Source organism: Gymnodraco acuticeps, unplaced genomic scaffold, assembly GCF_902827175.1.
Source record: "Gymnodraco acuticeps unplaced genomic scaffold, fGymAcu1.1, whole genome shotgun sequence".
NCBI classification, from domain to species: Eukaryota; Metazoa; Chordata; class Actinopteri; order Perciformes; family Bathydraconidae; genus Gymnodraco; species Gymnodraco acuticeps.
Genome location: NW_022990021.1, coordinates 287,833 through 304,244, shown reverse-complemented (window position 1 = coordinate 304,244; position 16,412 = coordinate 287,833). Strand labels below are relative to the sequence as shown.

Genomic DNA, 16,412 nt, shown 5'->3' with positions numbered 1-16,412 from the left:
CCCAGCGTGGGAAAGACGCTGCTCTTTTCTCTGCCTCTTAGGGACTAAAGTAGGCCAAAGAGGGTCTGAGAGGAACTTGCTTTTTTTGTCCGGCTCCAACTTTATCTCCTTGGGGTTCCAGAGGAGAAGTTCCCCTCTGGAGCGGGGACAAGGGGATTTGTAGGAGCAAGTAGTCGGACTTGCTGTGCTCCGAGAGGAGATGGGCAGCAGCTGAGATTTTCTCCCAGCCGGGAGTCGGGTAGGACAGAAATGTATCATTCCGGCAGTGAGGAGTCAGATCTGGTAAGTTTACATATACCTTAACATGCTTTTTCCTACTCAAACAGTTTCCTTTCACACTTTCCTTAGTCTTACTCGGCTTTGCCTCACGCTCTCTCTTCTCTCTGCCCTCTGAACAAAGAGGAAGAGCTCGGGCAGCATTAGAATGGAGGTTATTAGAGCAGGATTTAAAGGGGCGTAATCATACACTTCCTATTTTTCTCCCTCGCCGCGGCTTTGCCTGAAAGTTAGTGAAAGTCATGCTCACTTTCGCAGAGTGCTGTTTTGAAATGAAGAAGCTCATTAAGCATCTTGTCTGGATTTGCGAGCACCGCTGCATGACCACTGCTAGCTCAAAGTGGGGGCACTGGTTAACAAGCAGAGAGGGAAAGACAGTAAACAGCCCTGGTAAGCTTGGTCAGTTAAGTACAGAGGCCAGAAGAAAGCAGTGTTGTCTCACTTGAAGCAGAAAAGGACTGTATTTTTGGTGTTGTATAACTTTCACCATCAGTGTAAGTGAGATGTCCTGCATGTTTCAATTGAATATATATAACATTGTATTTATGTGTGTGAATAAAATGGTAGTAAAATATGTTCCTGTAATTGTTATCATGATCAGGCACACCCTAGTATTAATGATTAATCTGCCTCTAGGAGCGCACAAACAGTAGTTATCCCAGAAAAGCTTTTAGAGACAAATTGTTATACCTGCAAAGATACAGGATATGTCAAGTCGATCCCAAGCAGTCTGGTTCTTGAGATTGAATCTTTACAATGTTCACATGGTCAAATATTCAAATACCTATTTAACCAAAAAGATACAGAATGATTTTTTAAGATATTGTCCTACTACGTTAAATAGGAAAAGGCAAACTAATTGAGTTGAACTGGAATATCATCTCAGAGTGACTAGAATCCGAACAGTTTAAAGATTTGTTTTAGTGCTGCTGTATGTCAGTTGTCTTTCAGATTGTGTTTGCCGCAAATAGGGTTGTCTATCTTTATAGTTGATTTCTAGTTGTGGGTATATGAGAAGTAACCACCTGCTCGCTGCTGCAGCTCTATCTCTAGCTGGCTGTTGTTCAGTAGGGTCTTGGAATACCCATAACTTACACACACACACACACACACACACACACACACACACACACACACACACACACACACACACACACACACACACACACACACACACACACACACAAGCTTCTGTTCGATTTTATAGGGATCTGTTTAGGAGTTGTACTTCCTCCATTTGACATGTCAGCTGATAAAGCTATTGTAAAGTACAACACTATTTCAGTTTGAGCCAAACATTTGATAAAAGTATTGACACTTATACAAAAATAAATCTGATTAAATTGAGGTAGGATGGATGAGACCTTTCTTTTTCCTTGTAGTTTAATAATAATAGGTAGAGCCTTTTTAAAATAAAGGTGATTAAACCAAAGATCTAGTTGGGAAATTCCAACTAATAACTTGTTACATGATTGTCGTCCCAGAAGCAGACTCTGTTAACATTCTGATGATAATTTAGCCCTGTGGGTTAGGGCCAAATATCTGTCGTCTGGTGTAGCCCGTAGACATCCGGGCCACAGCTTCCTCTCCCGTCCGAGTTGAGAGATAACATCTACAATACAAGCTAACATTAAGATAATAAAAAGCTAAATGACTATCAGACAATAGCTGATGCGTTCTAAGATTGCATTTTGGCCACAGACTCTCAACCAAACTCTTTTATACCTTTAAAAAAAAAAAAAAGTATTATTGTTGTAGTGAAGAGACGGATAATGAAGGGAAAATAGCTTTTTACTGTACATTAAATATTGTTGAATTGACCATTTGTGGACTTTCTCAAGTTTGTTTTATTCATTACTTTATCACCCCATGCCTCTGTGGGCATCAATTTGTCCAGAGTATAATTTGTTCTCTGTATGAAATTAAATAAATGAAGCAGGAATGATTTCACCATTTGTTGGATGGTATGTTTCTGCTCCTATGAAGATGGTTAGCAGCTCATTCTGCTCTCTTAGCCAGTCCTCATCAATCATCCACAGCCTGCTTCATACAGCAGGAAACTGCAAGGATATTGATGACACAAGCAAAAAGTAGCAGCTCAGAGCAACCTCTCACTGTATTCCCCTTGATTAGCCGTCATCCTATTATGGTGCTGTGTTTCCACAGAGAGGAGCTGCGAGATAAACTAGATCTCGATGTGAAGGGATTCACAGTAAGTGAGGGAAATGCCCCTCAAGGGAGTGCTGCTGCAGGTTATACTTACAGGAGGAAGGGGTTTGCACATATCTCTGCAGGTGTGAGGGTCTCCCTGCGTTTGTGTTGGCATAATGCTGCAGGGATTTAAACTGCTCTAGAGTGTAACGCCATATAATGCAAGTTCATTTTAGAACATGTAAGCCAGAAAAAACTAAACCGGTGTAGCTGATGCATTTACAGGCAATGGCAGTACAGAAATATGACAACTACTAACTGATTTATTCCCATGAAATGTGGCATAGATGTTTCCCAGAAGATACATTATGATAATGTTAATTATTATTATCTGACCTTTAGTACCATCATCAAGTCAAGATGTCTATTTTGTGTTAATACTTTGGTTTATAACCTGCAAAAGTAAGGATATTCCAATATCAACTGTAATGTATTTGCGTAGTTAGCAAATGTAAGCATGCTAACCCCCTAAAATGAAGATGGAGAACATAATAAAGACAATATATTATCATTAAAGCAGGGCCATTGTGTGAGCCTGTTGTCTAATAATAAAAGTGAAAGTACTTCAGTACCTCAGTTAATTTCTGCCTTATTCTTTTAAGATTTGGGATTGTTTCTGTTAGTAGATCACTTTTACCATTTCATTCAGTATTGTGAATGTTATCCCTGTTAAAGTTTTGTAATATTAACACATTTTTGTGCATATGAAAGGTAAACCTATTCAAAAGGCATATTTTTACCTTTGTATTTTACCTTATGATAGGTTTCTAATTTTCTAGCTAGCAACCGTGGGCTCTTGGATCATGTGATCGACATCACCTCGATAGGATGATGCACTTATCTAATGCACTGGCACATGGGATGCTGGGTAAACACTTTTCTTTTTCACAGGCCTGTCAGTGTCACCTTGACATCCACTCAGCCAATCCCTCTTTTATCACGCCAGGCATCATTACTCCTCCCCCCTTTCTCTCTCACACACACTTTCTTTTTCTATCACAGCTGTACAGACGGTCTGTTTCTCTGTCACTCTCTTGCTCATTTGGTTTGCATTCCTCCGTGGTAAATATTAGTAAGTATTGCTTGTAGCGCTTACACATCTCTCATTCTTGGCTGTCATGTCGGCGCTCATTCTCTCCGTGTGACGAAGGACACGCCGTTTGTGGGCCGTAGATTTAATTGACTTTGTGTTGCGTTGAGTGAAGTGGCAGTGATGAACAGATAGCTGAGAAAAGAGGCTTTGGTTCCAGCCAAGAATGAGTCGGGCCAAGCCTCAAAAGTGCTAGCACACTCGCTCAGCCCACTGCAGTCCATCAGCCAGAACCGAACATGACTTGGCACAAGCAATAATGTTCATTCTTCAGTCATGATGCATACTGTGAGGGATACTGTGCATTCTGACAGCGCTACCCCATTCGACTCCCCTCTGACTCATCATAACGCAATAACCTCTTGAACCCTAGTCTATTTTTCCTTTTGTTTTTTTATTTAACAGTTGATTTTAAGAAGATGTCAGTGTCACATGTCTCAGCATTACATATCACTTCCTAGAATAAAGTAAATACTATGCCATCAATTGGTAGGTGTATGGTACTTCTATGACTCCTTTAGTCATAGCAGTACTTTAAGCTAAATGCTCACAATGATGTGTTTTACTTTAAGCTATATTTTAGTTTAGCATGTTAATATTTGTTTACATGTTAAAATTTGAATCTTAATGTTCAAACATATCCCCTTGCTAGAAAAAGGTTAGTGACGTCTGTGCATTTCCTGTATGACATAGTTATGACACAGTAGGGACCTTTTGACATGAAATGCCATAGCCACTTTATATGCACGAATACTAGAGATTGTTGTCCAGAAAAAGCATGAGATGCACATAACCGTAAACTAACTATGGAGAAGAGAAGGTCATTCGTAATCCCAAAAGAGACCCGAGAGTTGAGAGCTGCAGAGTAAGGGGTCAGCACGGGATAGGAAGGAATGGAAAAAGGTCAAAAGAAGAACAAATGGGAGAAATGACTCGAGGCGAGGGTAAAATCAAAGTGAAACTAGGTGAAAATAAAAGTGGGAATAGCAAACGAGCGCTAATTGAGTGTTCATTGTGGAGGAAAGAAGCAGACTGTTAGAATTGATGTAAAGAACTAAGGAGGAGTCTTGGCAAGGACTCTGTGACCATGAGAGCACTTTATAGCTCACATGCACAGTCATTACTTTCTGCATGACTTCAGCTCTCCATTTTTATAGTGGATACATATAGAGACAAACTCCTATAGTGCTAAAAATGAAAACGGAGGCTTTCAGATCATGAAGGAATTCCTTTGTGTAAAGGCGTCTTCCACTATAAGTGATTCTGTCAGACTGGGGAGGCAGCAGCGTCTGACTCACAGCCTCCTGTTTCACTGTGGTAATAGCCACAGTGATTTGTAATGATCGTCGTGCCACTGCGGCATGTAGAGGTCGTTGGTGGTTTTACAGCAAGGACCTCTGTCCAAATGAATCGATAAGAGCGGTGTAGAGGAGACGGGACCATTGCCTTTTCAACCCCCCTTTTAATTTCTCTTGCCCTTAATAATAATAATAATAAATTATATTTCTAATAATGCATGAAGTTAGCCAACTTGAGGAATTTAAGGAGTAACCAAAGTAATTAGAAGTCATTTCGAAATCACTTTAATGATGAGAAACAGCCATCAAATGTAATGCAGGGTTGTGTTGAATTGTCCAATATTACTCATTGTTTGGCAAATGTGATAAGACTTGCAGGTTTTTCCGGACTATGGTAGAGAGGCAGAGTTAACAGGAAGAGTGTCCTGTAATCTGAAGATTAGAGACGTCATTGAGCAAGATTCCACATTTGCAGGTCTCCCTTGAAAAAGAGATCAATGATCTCAATGGGATTTATCTGTATAAATAAAGGTTTGAAATGAAATGAATTCCTGCTGTGTTTCCTAGTCTGCTGGGTGAACCTAAACAAAGAGCAGCCCTCCTCCAGGATCTAAGCGGTATCATCCTGAGGTTAGATTATTATTAGTGGCCTGTGTGTGGGTGACACGGCCCTGTCAGTATCAGTGTGGCAGAGGGTCCAGAGGTCAGTGATGTCAGGCAGCCCCAGGCTCGTTCTTTCGCTGTGAGTTTCTGTCAGTGGTGCTATCGGAGTGCAGCCTTCACAGCTCCACGTTCAGAGCATCTGTGCCCCGCCCTGAGACCTCTGGAGGCAAGTGTCAACGCGCCTTAATGAAACATATGTGACCATTGCACAATTTCTTCAAAAACAGGCAAAGCTATGAAATAGTGTACGGATTTATTTCCTAACTTGCTAGTTGAAAACTGAGTCTTGATGCTACAATCGTCACATTTTCTGTTGTCCTACATTCCGATCATTCCTGTTGAAAACACTCACCTCAGGTAATTGCCTTCCTCGTTAGGCTAATTGGTCCTAATGAGCTAAAATCACATTATCCTCCCCCAGCCTTTCGTTTCATGTAAGACGTGTCATTTTTCAGTACACGTGTCTTGTTGAAAGGATCATGGGCAGATGGAGGCGTGTCATTGATTGGTTTTGATAAGCACCACTGATAAGCGTGTCATCTTTTGATCTACAGTTACTGGGCCTTTGGGAGCGCCGCTGCCCATAAACCCGAGTGCCTTTTTCTAACCGCCGGTCCCACGGGCCGACCCCTGACTACTCTGACCTCACACAACTTCTTGAGGGTCAGAGCGAGGAGCATCGTGCGTCAGCACTGCAAATACCGGGGACATTTCGAATAATCCCCCTGCAAGAGGTTTAACTTTGGCTGTACCTTTTTATGAGGACGGGACATTTTTAGTTAACAGCTTAATTATTCTCATTTGTCCTGTGTGGCTGTGGGACGCTCCGCTCACATGTAATAAATCACCGCCGATCTGAGAGGCGAGGATTTAGAGCAGTTTTCACCTCAGAATCCCTGAGACTACAGACACATACAATACTCACTATAAGGGTCACTTTTATTTTAGTTATTGATTAACATGCTTATTCTTTTCTTGACTTATTGATTGTTTTGTCTGAAAATAGTGAACAATTCAATATATAATTTATAAGTGTCATATTGAAATGCCTTTTTTTTTTTGTCCTAACAACAGTCCAAAACCCAAAACCATCTGTACCATCATATGTGAGAGAAAACCCCTTTTATTGTTTTGAAGTTGAAGCAACTTCTTTGACTATTCAGTGGGACAGCTGTGATTTTGGTTTTTAATTGAGCAGCATAGTTTTTGCAGAACAGTAACTGTTCAGAAATATAAAAAATAACATCCAGTCTATGCTCCAGATAATGTTGTTTGAATAAATATGTCTAGTTACTTTAGTCTCCCCAATGTTGTTACAGGGTGATACAAAATGTAAACTCGGAGGTAGGGGGTGGGCGTGAATTATTTTTGGCTTCCAAACACGGGCATGAAAGGAAAAGTCTGAGAGCCTGTGCATGAATCGATAACAAGAATAATGATCAGTTGCATCTCTGATGCCTGATAAAAGTGAGCAGATTTCAGTAAACAAGCTCCTCACCTCTGAGAAGATGGCGATGTGACACTTATTTTTCCAACACCTATAAACAGCTCATGTTAGGGTGAATGTGTTGTGCTCTCAAACAACAAAACAGCATGCACAAGCGACACATAAACAGGATCCATATAGCACATCGCATCACTGCAGAGCCACAGTGAGCAGATGGACCGACTGTGAGGGGGGGAAAGAGGGGAGTGACGGAGGAGGAGAAGGAGGGGGGGGTAAAGACAGAGATAGAGAGGCAGAATCACTGAAGGGTTGTGCAAGACATGCACTGATGCGCTCAGACACAGAGTGAAAGAGTGAGCTTGCAGCACCTGAGAGGCAGCAGCTTCATTAGCTTCGGTAACAGGCAGCCACACCAGGACTCATGTAGATAAACTGCTGTTATCCACCGCTTGTGGAGCAACGCGGGAAGGCTACAGCAGCAGGAGGAGGAGGCGAAGGAGAACGAGGGGCTGAGGAGCATCGCCGCCACCTGACTCACTCTGGGAGTCAGCACCTGCAGTGGCAGTGTGAGCACTCAAGGAGACCAGGGAGGACGGAGAGAGAGAGCTGCTGAGATTATGCGCGGGGCAGCGAGCTCCTGTGGATTCCCCGTCTGTGGCAGCAATATCAGCAGGAGGAGAAGGAGCTGTGGCTCTACAGATAGCAGCAGCTGGAGCTGCAGCAAAAAGACAAGGAGCCACAACTCCAAAGCTATTTATTTACCTAAGGATGATTTACAGCCAAGGTGTAACAGGAACCAGATGTTGCCACTGTGTTGAATGTACCTGTAGCCAGAGCACTGCTGCAGCGCTGGTGCATGAGTGACCACAGCAGTTCAGTTAGGTGTAGTTGTAGCAGTGGCTCCGGACACTGAATGACCAGTGTGGCTGATGAAGGCCACCTGGATCCGCTTGCTGAAACGAGCCAAGGGAGGTCGTGTCAAGAGCTCTGATGCCGATGTAAGCAGATTTTGAGTGTGTTTGCACCGTCTGTTGTTGTGTGTGCATGTGCGAGTCTGTGTGTGTCTGCCTGATCCATCACTCCACAGTGTCTGGGGTCAGTGTGGCACCGTTGTGTGTTGCCCCACGATGATGAGAAGCTGCATGTGGTTATCAGTTATGGCTGTCAGATTCTGGGCAGAGCTCCATGTCACCTCCCTCTGACCCACTGGGACAGCGTTGTTGATCGCGCCCCGCTGTTAGCCCTGACCTGATGGAGTAATCACAACAGGTATTTTCACCTGCATAAAGACAGGCTGGTGTGCAACAAGGTACCAATTTATGTACCTAAAGTGCGTAGAAGTGCTGCTTATTCAAACTCAAGCTTGAGCAGTGTTTGATACATGCTTGGTGATGTTTTGAAAGCTACTGGGAGAATAATGACAGCACGATTGAAAGCACCCTGTGGATATTTAATGAGCTTGCTTTCAAATGACTTATTCATATCAGGTACAAAGCAGGGAGGATGAGAGACACAGCAGCGCAGTTCCATGGTGAGATGGACATGAATATGAATAACCTAGTATTATGTACCGTAACAAGTTTGTGTTGTTTCCATACATAAGTCAGGTAATGGAGAAAGTGGAGAGGACATCCTCCTTTGTACGTATGTGATGGCTGGGTAATTCTAATCAGGCACAGAGCGAGGGAGGCTATTTTTAACTCAGACAGCAGAGTGTAATGGTGCAGTGAGATGAATGAAAGTGTTGTGTGGGTGGCATAGTAACGTGCAGGTAAGGATAAGGCTCACACTGCCTTCACTTAGTTAAAAAAGGGCCTCTTTTAATCCTTGACTACAAGATTACATTGAACTGAAACGGATGTCTGGCGCTGGGAAATTAGTCCGTTGTGTAGGAGCAGATGTTATGTATTTATTCAAACATGCACATATTACATTTTAAATATTGTTGTTAGCTTTAAACAGTCAAAGCAAATGGGTCACTTTTAGCTTATCTGCCTAAACAGTGCACTTTTAAGGTTGTATCTTAAATCAATGATTTAAGAGTTTACATAATATCCAACCATTAAAAAGTTAACCTCGTCAGCCTGGAAATGCTAGCCTTTTCCTCTGGTGACTGCTCTCTGTCTTGTAGTGAAAACACTATTTTCTAAATAGCAATAACATGCACGTATAACTTTTAAAAAGTAAGCGTGTGCTTCACCAATGCACTGCTCTCAGGAGAGTCAGTAACTTGCATATTTTTGGTATGCGTGTGTCTGAGAACTGTGACTAGATCTGTCGCAACCACATATCACACAGACATACTGGGACCTGGCATTCTTCAACTTTTCCCCCAGTGTTTCTCACAAAAGGATCAAAACAAAATCTTTAGGCGAGTGGCTGACAGAGAGCGCTAAGGATAGAAGGAGAGCTGCTGGGGATGTGATTCTTTGAAAGTCTATTTGTGTCCTTTGGCATTTTTTTCTCAGAAAGAGGGGAAGTGTCCGATAATTGATAGTAGAATGAAATGCCTGCTCATTTTCTTGAGCACATCCTCTCGTTATTTAATGAACTCAACTTGAATTCATCGATGCTTAGAGTCTAACACTTCAGTCTGTCTGGGTGCGTTTTCACATTTGTAAGTTGCACATTAGAGGCTCAAGAATGTCTTTGAAGAGGAAGAGCAATGCATGAGGAAATGAAGTTCTCACGATGCTCTGAATCCCAGCACGAGTCTGACACCTTTTGAATTTTTGAAGTGTGAATACCAAATGGACGAAGCTGACTTTCAGTGTTTGTGTCTCTGCAGGGTTCGGCCGACTCCTACACCAGCCGTCCATCAGACTCCGATGTGTCCCTTGAGGAGGATAAGGAGGCAGTGCGCAGAGAGGCAGAGCGACAGGCTCAGGCACAGCTCGACAAGGCCAAGGTTGGTATCCAAAAACGGGCTGCACTGAGGTCACTCCGTCCAGTCCCTCCCTACTGAAACATGTGCTCTATGGGGGCAAGAAGGGGCCTGTGATCAACGTGTGTGTGTTTGTATGCTTTTCACCTACGTTTTAGAACCCTGTGTAGTTTTTGACCACTAGTAGCGTAGGAACAAATGTCTTTACTAGTATGTTAATAATACTAATTGACAGTTGATTAGTAGGAAGGAATAGCTATTAGCCCGAAAGAGTAAACAATAGGTAGACTGCAAGATAACAAACGTGAAATTTGACCATTTAAACATAAAATAAAAAAGCTTTACAAGTGTTTTATCACAACTGTTTGTTGAGAATATAAACATGCTTTTTTTTTGTTTGCAAGAAAACTCCACAGGGCACATTAAGATTTAATTTGAAGGTTAAAGTTAGAATTGGTATTAGGGTTAGTTCATTTGTAATGGTTAGAAGGCAAGACATTTATATTTCAATAAGGGTCCCCACAAGTATAGAAGTGTGTGCACAGACAAAACTGCTTTATTATGCTTGTCTGGCATCAGTTACACAGTAATGTAAACTTTACACTGGTTGGTTTGTTATTGGAAGAGAAGGAAAGCTGTGTCTGCTTCCTTTTTGGTCTCAATTCTTTAGGCCTACATGTTCATTCTTTTTTTTATAGTGGCAAGAAAATTAGCCATTTTGACTTCATTATGGAAAGGGAGAAACGCGTTCTTTTTTATTAATAATAATAATATATATTTTATTTCTATAGCGCTTTTCTTGAACCCAAAGACGCTAGCCCAGCTTAGCTCATCCATAATCAGACATGAAAACAATGATGGTTAAAATCATTGGTTGTTGAGAAGAGACCATGCTGGAGGACCGACTATGATTTCAGCTGGTTTCAGGGTCTAGGAAAGGGCTCTCGGGACTGCTGGTGTGAGAGGTTAGGGGCCTCAGAGGGCTCTGCGTCATTGTTTATCAGAGCCAAGCCTTGCCTGCTCTCCTCTGCTCTGGGCCACAATTAGCAGCATATAAACAAACACGCATACAGCAGAGCAGGCTTGTCTTTGTGCGACAGGAATTGCAATCAGCGCTTGCTTCCTCAGAATCACTCCAATCGCTGGCACTGTTAAGATTCATGCCTTTGATCTTTTTAAAGAATTTGATTATCTTCAGTACACATGTTGTCCTCTTCCTGCTCTACATGTCAATGGTTACGTTTTTGTTTTGCATATCAATTCATGCAAGGGTCTGAATTAGATGTGTTGACTTTTACTGGGTGTTAATTGTCTATAACAGCTAGCATGCTCATTAGCTGTGAGCGCTGAGCTTCTGGCTGTCCATCCATTGTAGCAGAGCACTTTCCCTCCGTGCTGTCCGGAGGTAGCTCATAGCTGGCACAGACAGATCATTCTAGCAGATCTGTGTTGTTTTGGTCCAGAGTCACCCTCTCTGGCTCACTAATTAAAAAGATAAGTTGGCTTTAGAGATAACCTGGCATAGATTACCCCTGCTGGCATTTTATATGACTGGTAAAAAATAGCCTCTCTGGTCTGGCCACCAGAGCGAGAGCTGGGGTCAGAGGAAGTGCAGAGACTCTGCCTGTGAGCCTTAGTGGGCAGTCATTCACAATGACTTCCTTAACATTCCACAGAAATGTTTAAGGCCTTAATATACTTCACACTGCAGTACATGGTTTTTAATATGAATGCATACTAAAGCTCCTCTGCTGTCTGTTATTGACTTCATTAATGTAACACTTTGAAAGTAATAAAGGTAGTTCTAAAGATGTTTTGTCAAGTTTGAGGTTATCTCAGGTTAGGGGAGATTCAACACGGAAAGGCTTTTACCACAAATTGGGTGAGTGAAGTCTGTGAGGGGGGTTTACAAGAAAGAGGCGCATTGCAAAAATTCAGGATATCTTTGTCTTGTAATTTAGAAGTTAGGAAGTGGAATAGGAAATTAAGGGAGTGCTTTTAAATTGTCTTAACTGGCCCAAAATATTTGTTTTCTGATGGTAAAATTACAAAGTATTCAGCAGCTAAAGAGACAGATAATTTGGTTATGAGTTGGTAGAGACCAAAACGAAGCTAAAAGGGAGTTATAATATGTAAATGTATGTATTTACATTTTTTTTTCTGCTGCCGCCAAATGGCCAAGGAGTCCGTTAAAATGTGATTAAATGTTGTGACTTAATTGTTGTCCATGGTTATAGATTAGGTAATGGGTGTAAATCGGAGTTAGAATGAATTACTCTCACTTCGTTTCTTAGAAAAGCTTTGGATACAATTAATTAAATGTGGACTCCAACTTGTTACATGTTTGCACATAAAGTTACAATAACAATTAATGTAGACATAATATAAAACAAAATCACTTTAGGAGACTATGCTCCAATTTAAACACTGAGTAAGTGCATTGAACAAATCAATGACTGGATGTGTCAGAACTTTCTCCAATTAAACAAAGATAAAACTGAGGTAATGGTTTTTGGAGCCAAGTCAGAACGTATAAAAGTTAGCGCTGAGCTTCAGTCTGCAATGTTCAAAACAACAGATAAAGCCAGAAATCTAGGTGTAGTCATGGACTCTGACCTGAGTTTCAACAGTCACATTAAAACTGTTACTAAATCAGCCTACTATCACCTAAAGAATATATCTAGGATTAAAAGACTAATGTCACAGCAGGATTTGGAAAAACTTGTCCATGCTTTTATCTTCAGTAGACTCGACTACTGTAATGGTGTCTTCACAGGTCTCACTAAAAAATCTATTAGAAAGCTGCAGCTGATTCAGAATGCTGCTGCTCGAGTCCTCACTAACACTAAGAAAGTGGATCACATCACTCCTGTTCTGAAGTCTTTACACTGGCTTCCTGTGTGTCAAAGAATAGATTTCAAAATACAGCTGCTGGTTTATAAAGCTTTGAATGGTTTAGGCCCAAAATACATTTCTGATCTACTGCTAAATGATGAACCATCCAGATCTCTCAGGTCTTCAGGGACTGGTCAGCTTTCTGTCCCCAGAGTCAGAACTAAACATGGAGAAGCAGCGTTCAGTTACTATGCTCCAAATATCTGGAACAAACTCCCAGAAACCTGCATTTTTAATGACTGATTTTAAATGCCATTTTCTTAATGTCTTTCATTTTTTGTAAAGCACTTTGAATTGCCTTGTGTTGAAAAGTGCTATATAAATAAACTTGCCTTGCCTTTAGGCAAATAAGAAACTAACTAGTAGCTGCATTTATCCTGACTGACTTACTGTTCATATATAACCTACCTATAAATATTACTAATGCATTCTTGGGTAATTATAGATGCATCTTCCCACACTAAATTAATGAAGGTTATGGCTCCCTTCATACAATATAATAATACATTTTATAGGCTCTCAGTACAGCCTAAGGCCAGGGCATGAGGCTAAACCATTTTTTATTTCATTTCGATCTGTACATTCAAGGTGAAACAATGTGGGAACCTTGATTTATAGCATGAGAGCCTGTGTGTGTGTGTGCCGCTAATAGAGCAGGCATGTGGAATGCAAGGGTGTGTGTTGTTCACTCACAGAGAGGACTAGGAGGTGTTGTCTTTTGGAATATTCATGGGGTGGTGGGATATAGTGACTAGTGTTGTGTGGTGTTAATTGGCTGTATTCTATAGCGTTGCCTCCCAGGGTTCCCAGTTACTGATGGGGCTTCTCTGGAGCTCTGTCTTATCATTACTCTTCCTCTTATCTCCCTGAATGTGTCCCCACTTACATCCTGTGCTCTGCCTCTTTTTGTTCTTTGCACTACATCGTCTGACTCTGCTATCCCTCTGTCCATCCCTCTGTCCATCCCTCTGTCCATCTCCTTTCCCTTTTCTTTTCCCCCTCCTCCCATGCTTCTTACCCCGTCTCTAACCCTCCGCCTCAGTCCTTCTCCCTCCCTCACTGCAGTCAATACGGCATCCATAATGAACGCCTGCGTTACGTAAGAAGGAACAGAGCAGTATGGGCTCTTAAAGAAGATGTAGCGATACTCTACAGTGGTGTAAATGTGCCATTATGTGCAAATCCTGCCGTCGCCTGTGATAGAAGGTGGCACGTTAGAAAGTGTGTGTGTGTGTGCGTGACTGCCTACAGGTCCGTAACATTTCATCAAGCCTGAAGAGAGCTTCACCTGACAGGTGGCCATGATTGATAAAGGCTGGGAGGGAGGAAAGAGGCAGAGGCCCATGAGACACATTCATATAGGTGCACTAATGGCCCCCATACCTTTTATGCAGACATGTGACTCAATGCATGCCATCGCTAAGGATGCTTTGTCCTCTACAGGTCCCACATCGGATTGAATGATCTTCTCAATGTTGATGTCACACACCGTTTACAACCATCACTTCCTAAAGTATTTACATTGCTGTCCGCATGAGGAAAATGATTCCAGGAGGATTTCACTAATGTATATTTCCATAATCCAGTACAGCGGACAGTGGTGAGGTAGCGATTGTTGTCTGTAAAGCTGATTAATTACTCTCATCAGGGATGCAAACTTGTCACCTTTCGGCGAAATTCGCCATTTTGAATCCAAAATAGGTCGTGTGTGTGATTCATGTAGATCTGCAATAAAAATATTTTTGGGGTCTGGGACCTGGAGTAATCTGCGGCCGCGATGATGGTCTAGCTTCAGCAGCTACATTACCTACGGGTGCGTTCGTTAATATTAACTGTGGTTCGGAGTCACTGTGGCACAGACTGGACCGCTGGTGAACAGCTGTTAGAACGGGCCGTTCAGGTGTTCAGAGCAGGGCTCCCTGTCGGAGCGGCAGAGCGTGATGTGCACTGAAAAGTGTTTCTGTTGCAATATTATTGTTGAGCTGGCTAACTAGCATACATTGTCACTATCTGCTAACGTTAGCTTTAGCCTTCGTTTTCTAATAGTTTTTTTCATAGGCTATAAACAGAGGTGGTATAAGTATAGATCTTGTACTTGAGTAAAAGTAGAAGCACTCAGATCTTGTACTAGAGTAAAAGTAGAAGTACTCAGATCTTGTACTTGATTAAAAGTAGAAGTACTCAGATCTTGTTCTTGAGTAAAAGTAGAAGCACTCAGATCTTGTACTAGAGTAAAAGTAGAAGTACTCAGATATTGTACTTGAGTAATAGTAGAAGTACTTAGGTCTTGTACTTGAGTAAAAGTGGAAGTACTCAGATCTTGTTCTTGAGTAATAGTAGAAGTACTTAGATCTTGTACTAGAGTAAAAGTAGAAGTACTCAGATCTTGTACTTGATTAAAAGTAGAAGTACTCAGATCTTGTTCTTGAGTAAAAGTAGAAGCACTCAGATCTTGTACTAGAGTAAAAGTAGAAGTACTCAGATCTTGTACTTGAGTAATAGTAGAAGTACTTAGGTCTTGTACTTGAGTAAAAGTGGAAGTACTCAGATCTTGTTCTTGAGTAATAGTAGAAGTACTTAGGTCTTGTACTTGAGTAAAAGTGGAAGTACTCAGATCTTGTTCTTGAGTAAGAGTAGTAGTACTCAGATCTTGTACTTGAGTAAAAGTAGAAGTACTCAGATCTTGTACTTGAGTAAAAGTAGAAGTACTCAGATCTTGTACTTGAGTAAAAGTAGAAGTACTCAGATCTTGTACTTGAGTAAAAGTAGAAGTACTCAGATCTTGTACTTGAGTAAAAGTAGAAGTACTCAGATCTTGTTCTTGAGTAAAAGTAGAAGTACTCAGATCTTGTACTTGAGTAGAAGTACCAGAGTGTAGGAATACTCTGTTACAGTAAAAGTCCTGCATTCAAAATGTTCCTCAAGTAAAAGTAGAAAAGTATTCTCATCAAAATATAGTGAAAGTAGCGACAGTAAAAGTAGTCGATTGGTCCATTTCAGAATAATATATATGATGTGTTTTATAATGATTGATCATGAAAGTGTTCTCAAAGCTGGTAAAGGTGCAGCTAGTTTGAATGACTTTGTATACTATAGTACTTGTGGATTTACTCCAGGTGGAACTAAAGTCTGATTTAACACTTGATTATATTTCACATCATTCATCCACATCTGTGAAGTAACTAAAGGTATTAAATACATGTAGTGGAGGAAAAGTACACCATGTACCTCTGAACTGTAGAGGAGAAGAAGTACAAAGTAGCAAAACATTGAAATAATTAAGTAAAGTACAAGTAGCTCAACATTGTACCCAAGTATAGTACTTGAGTTTATGAACTTAGTTACACCAGTGGCTATACAGATAGAAAGACTACACCTTGCACAGAGGCATGAAAATACATTTTCAAAATGCTCAACAGTGCTGCCAAAATTATAAACTGACTGCTGCAATTAAAATAAATGCTTTTATATATTTCTATTAGATGTGACTCTTTGGCATGTCTGTTATTACTAACTGCTGCTTTAGTTGTTCTGACTGCTAACATCCTGTTATTCCTCATTTTAAAGCCGATATTCCGTGGGGTTGGGGGGCTCGGATCCTTGTCACCTTTTTCATACCTGATGAGTTTGCATCCCTGTCATAGTGCT

At 41.3% G+C, this 16,412-nt stretch overlaps 1 protein-coding gene across 9 annotated transcripts in view; it reads left to right on the top strand.

Annotated features, from left to right (window-relative positions):
- cacnb2a (calcium channel, voltage-dependent, beta 2a) overlaps window positions 1-16,412 on the top strand; it is a 53,601-nt gene that overhangs the window by 24,712 nt on the left and 12,477 nt on the right. For 5 of the 9 annotated variants that reach the window (XM_034213984.1, XM_034213987.1, XM_034213983.1 and 2 more), the window contains one exon: window positions 9,774-9,893. In XM_034213984.1, the coding sequence (XP_034069875.1) occupies window positions 9,774-9,893 (120 nt within the window). Of the gene's footprint in view, window position 1; window positions 283-7,310; window positions 7,984-9,773; window positions 9,894-16,412 lie in introns of those variants that run through there. The other 4 variants (XM_034213991.1, XM_034213989.1, XM_034213985.1 and 1 more) reach the window with 3 other exon arrangements.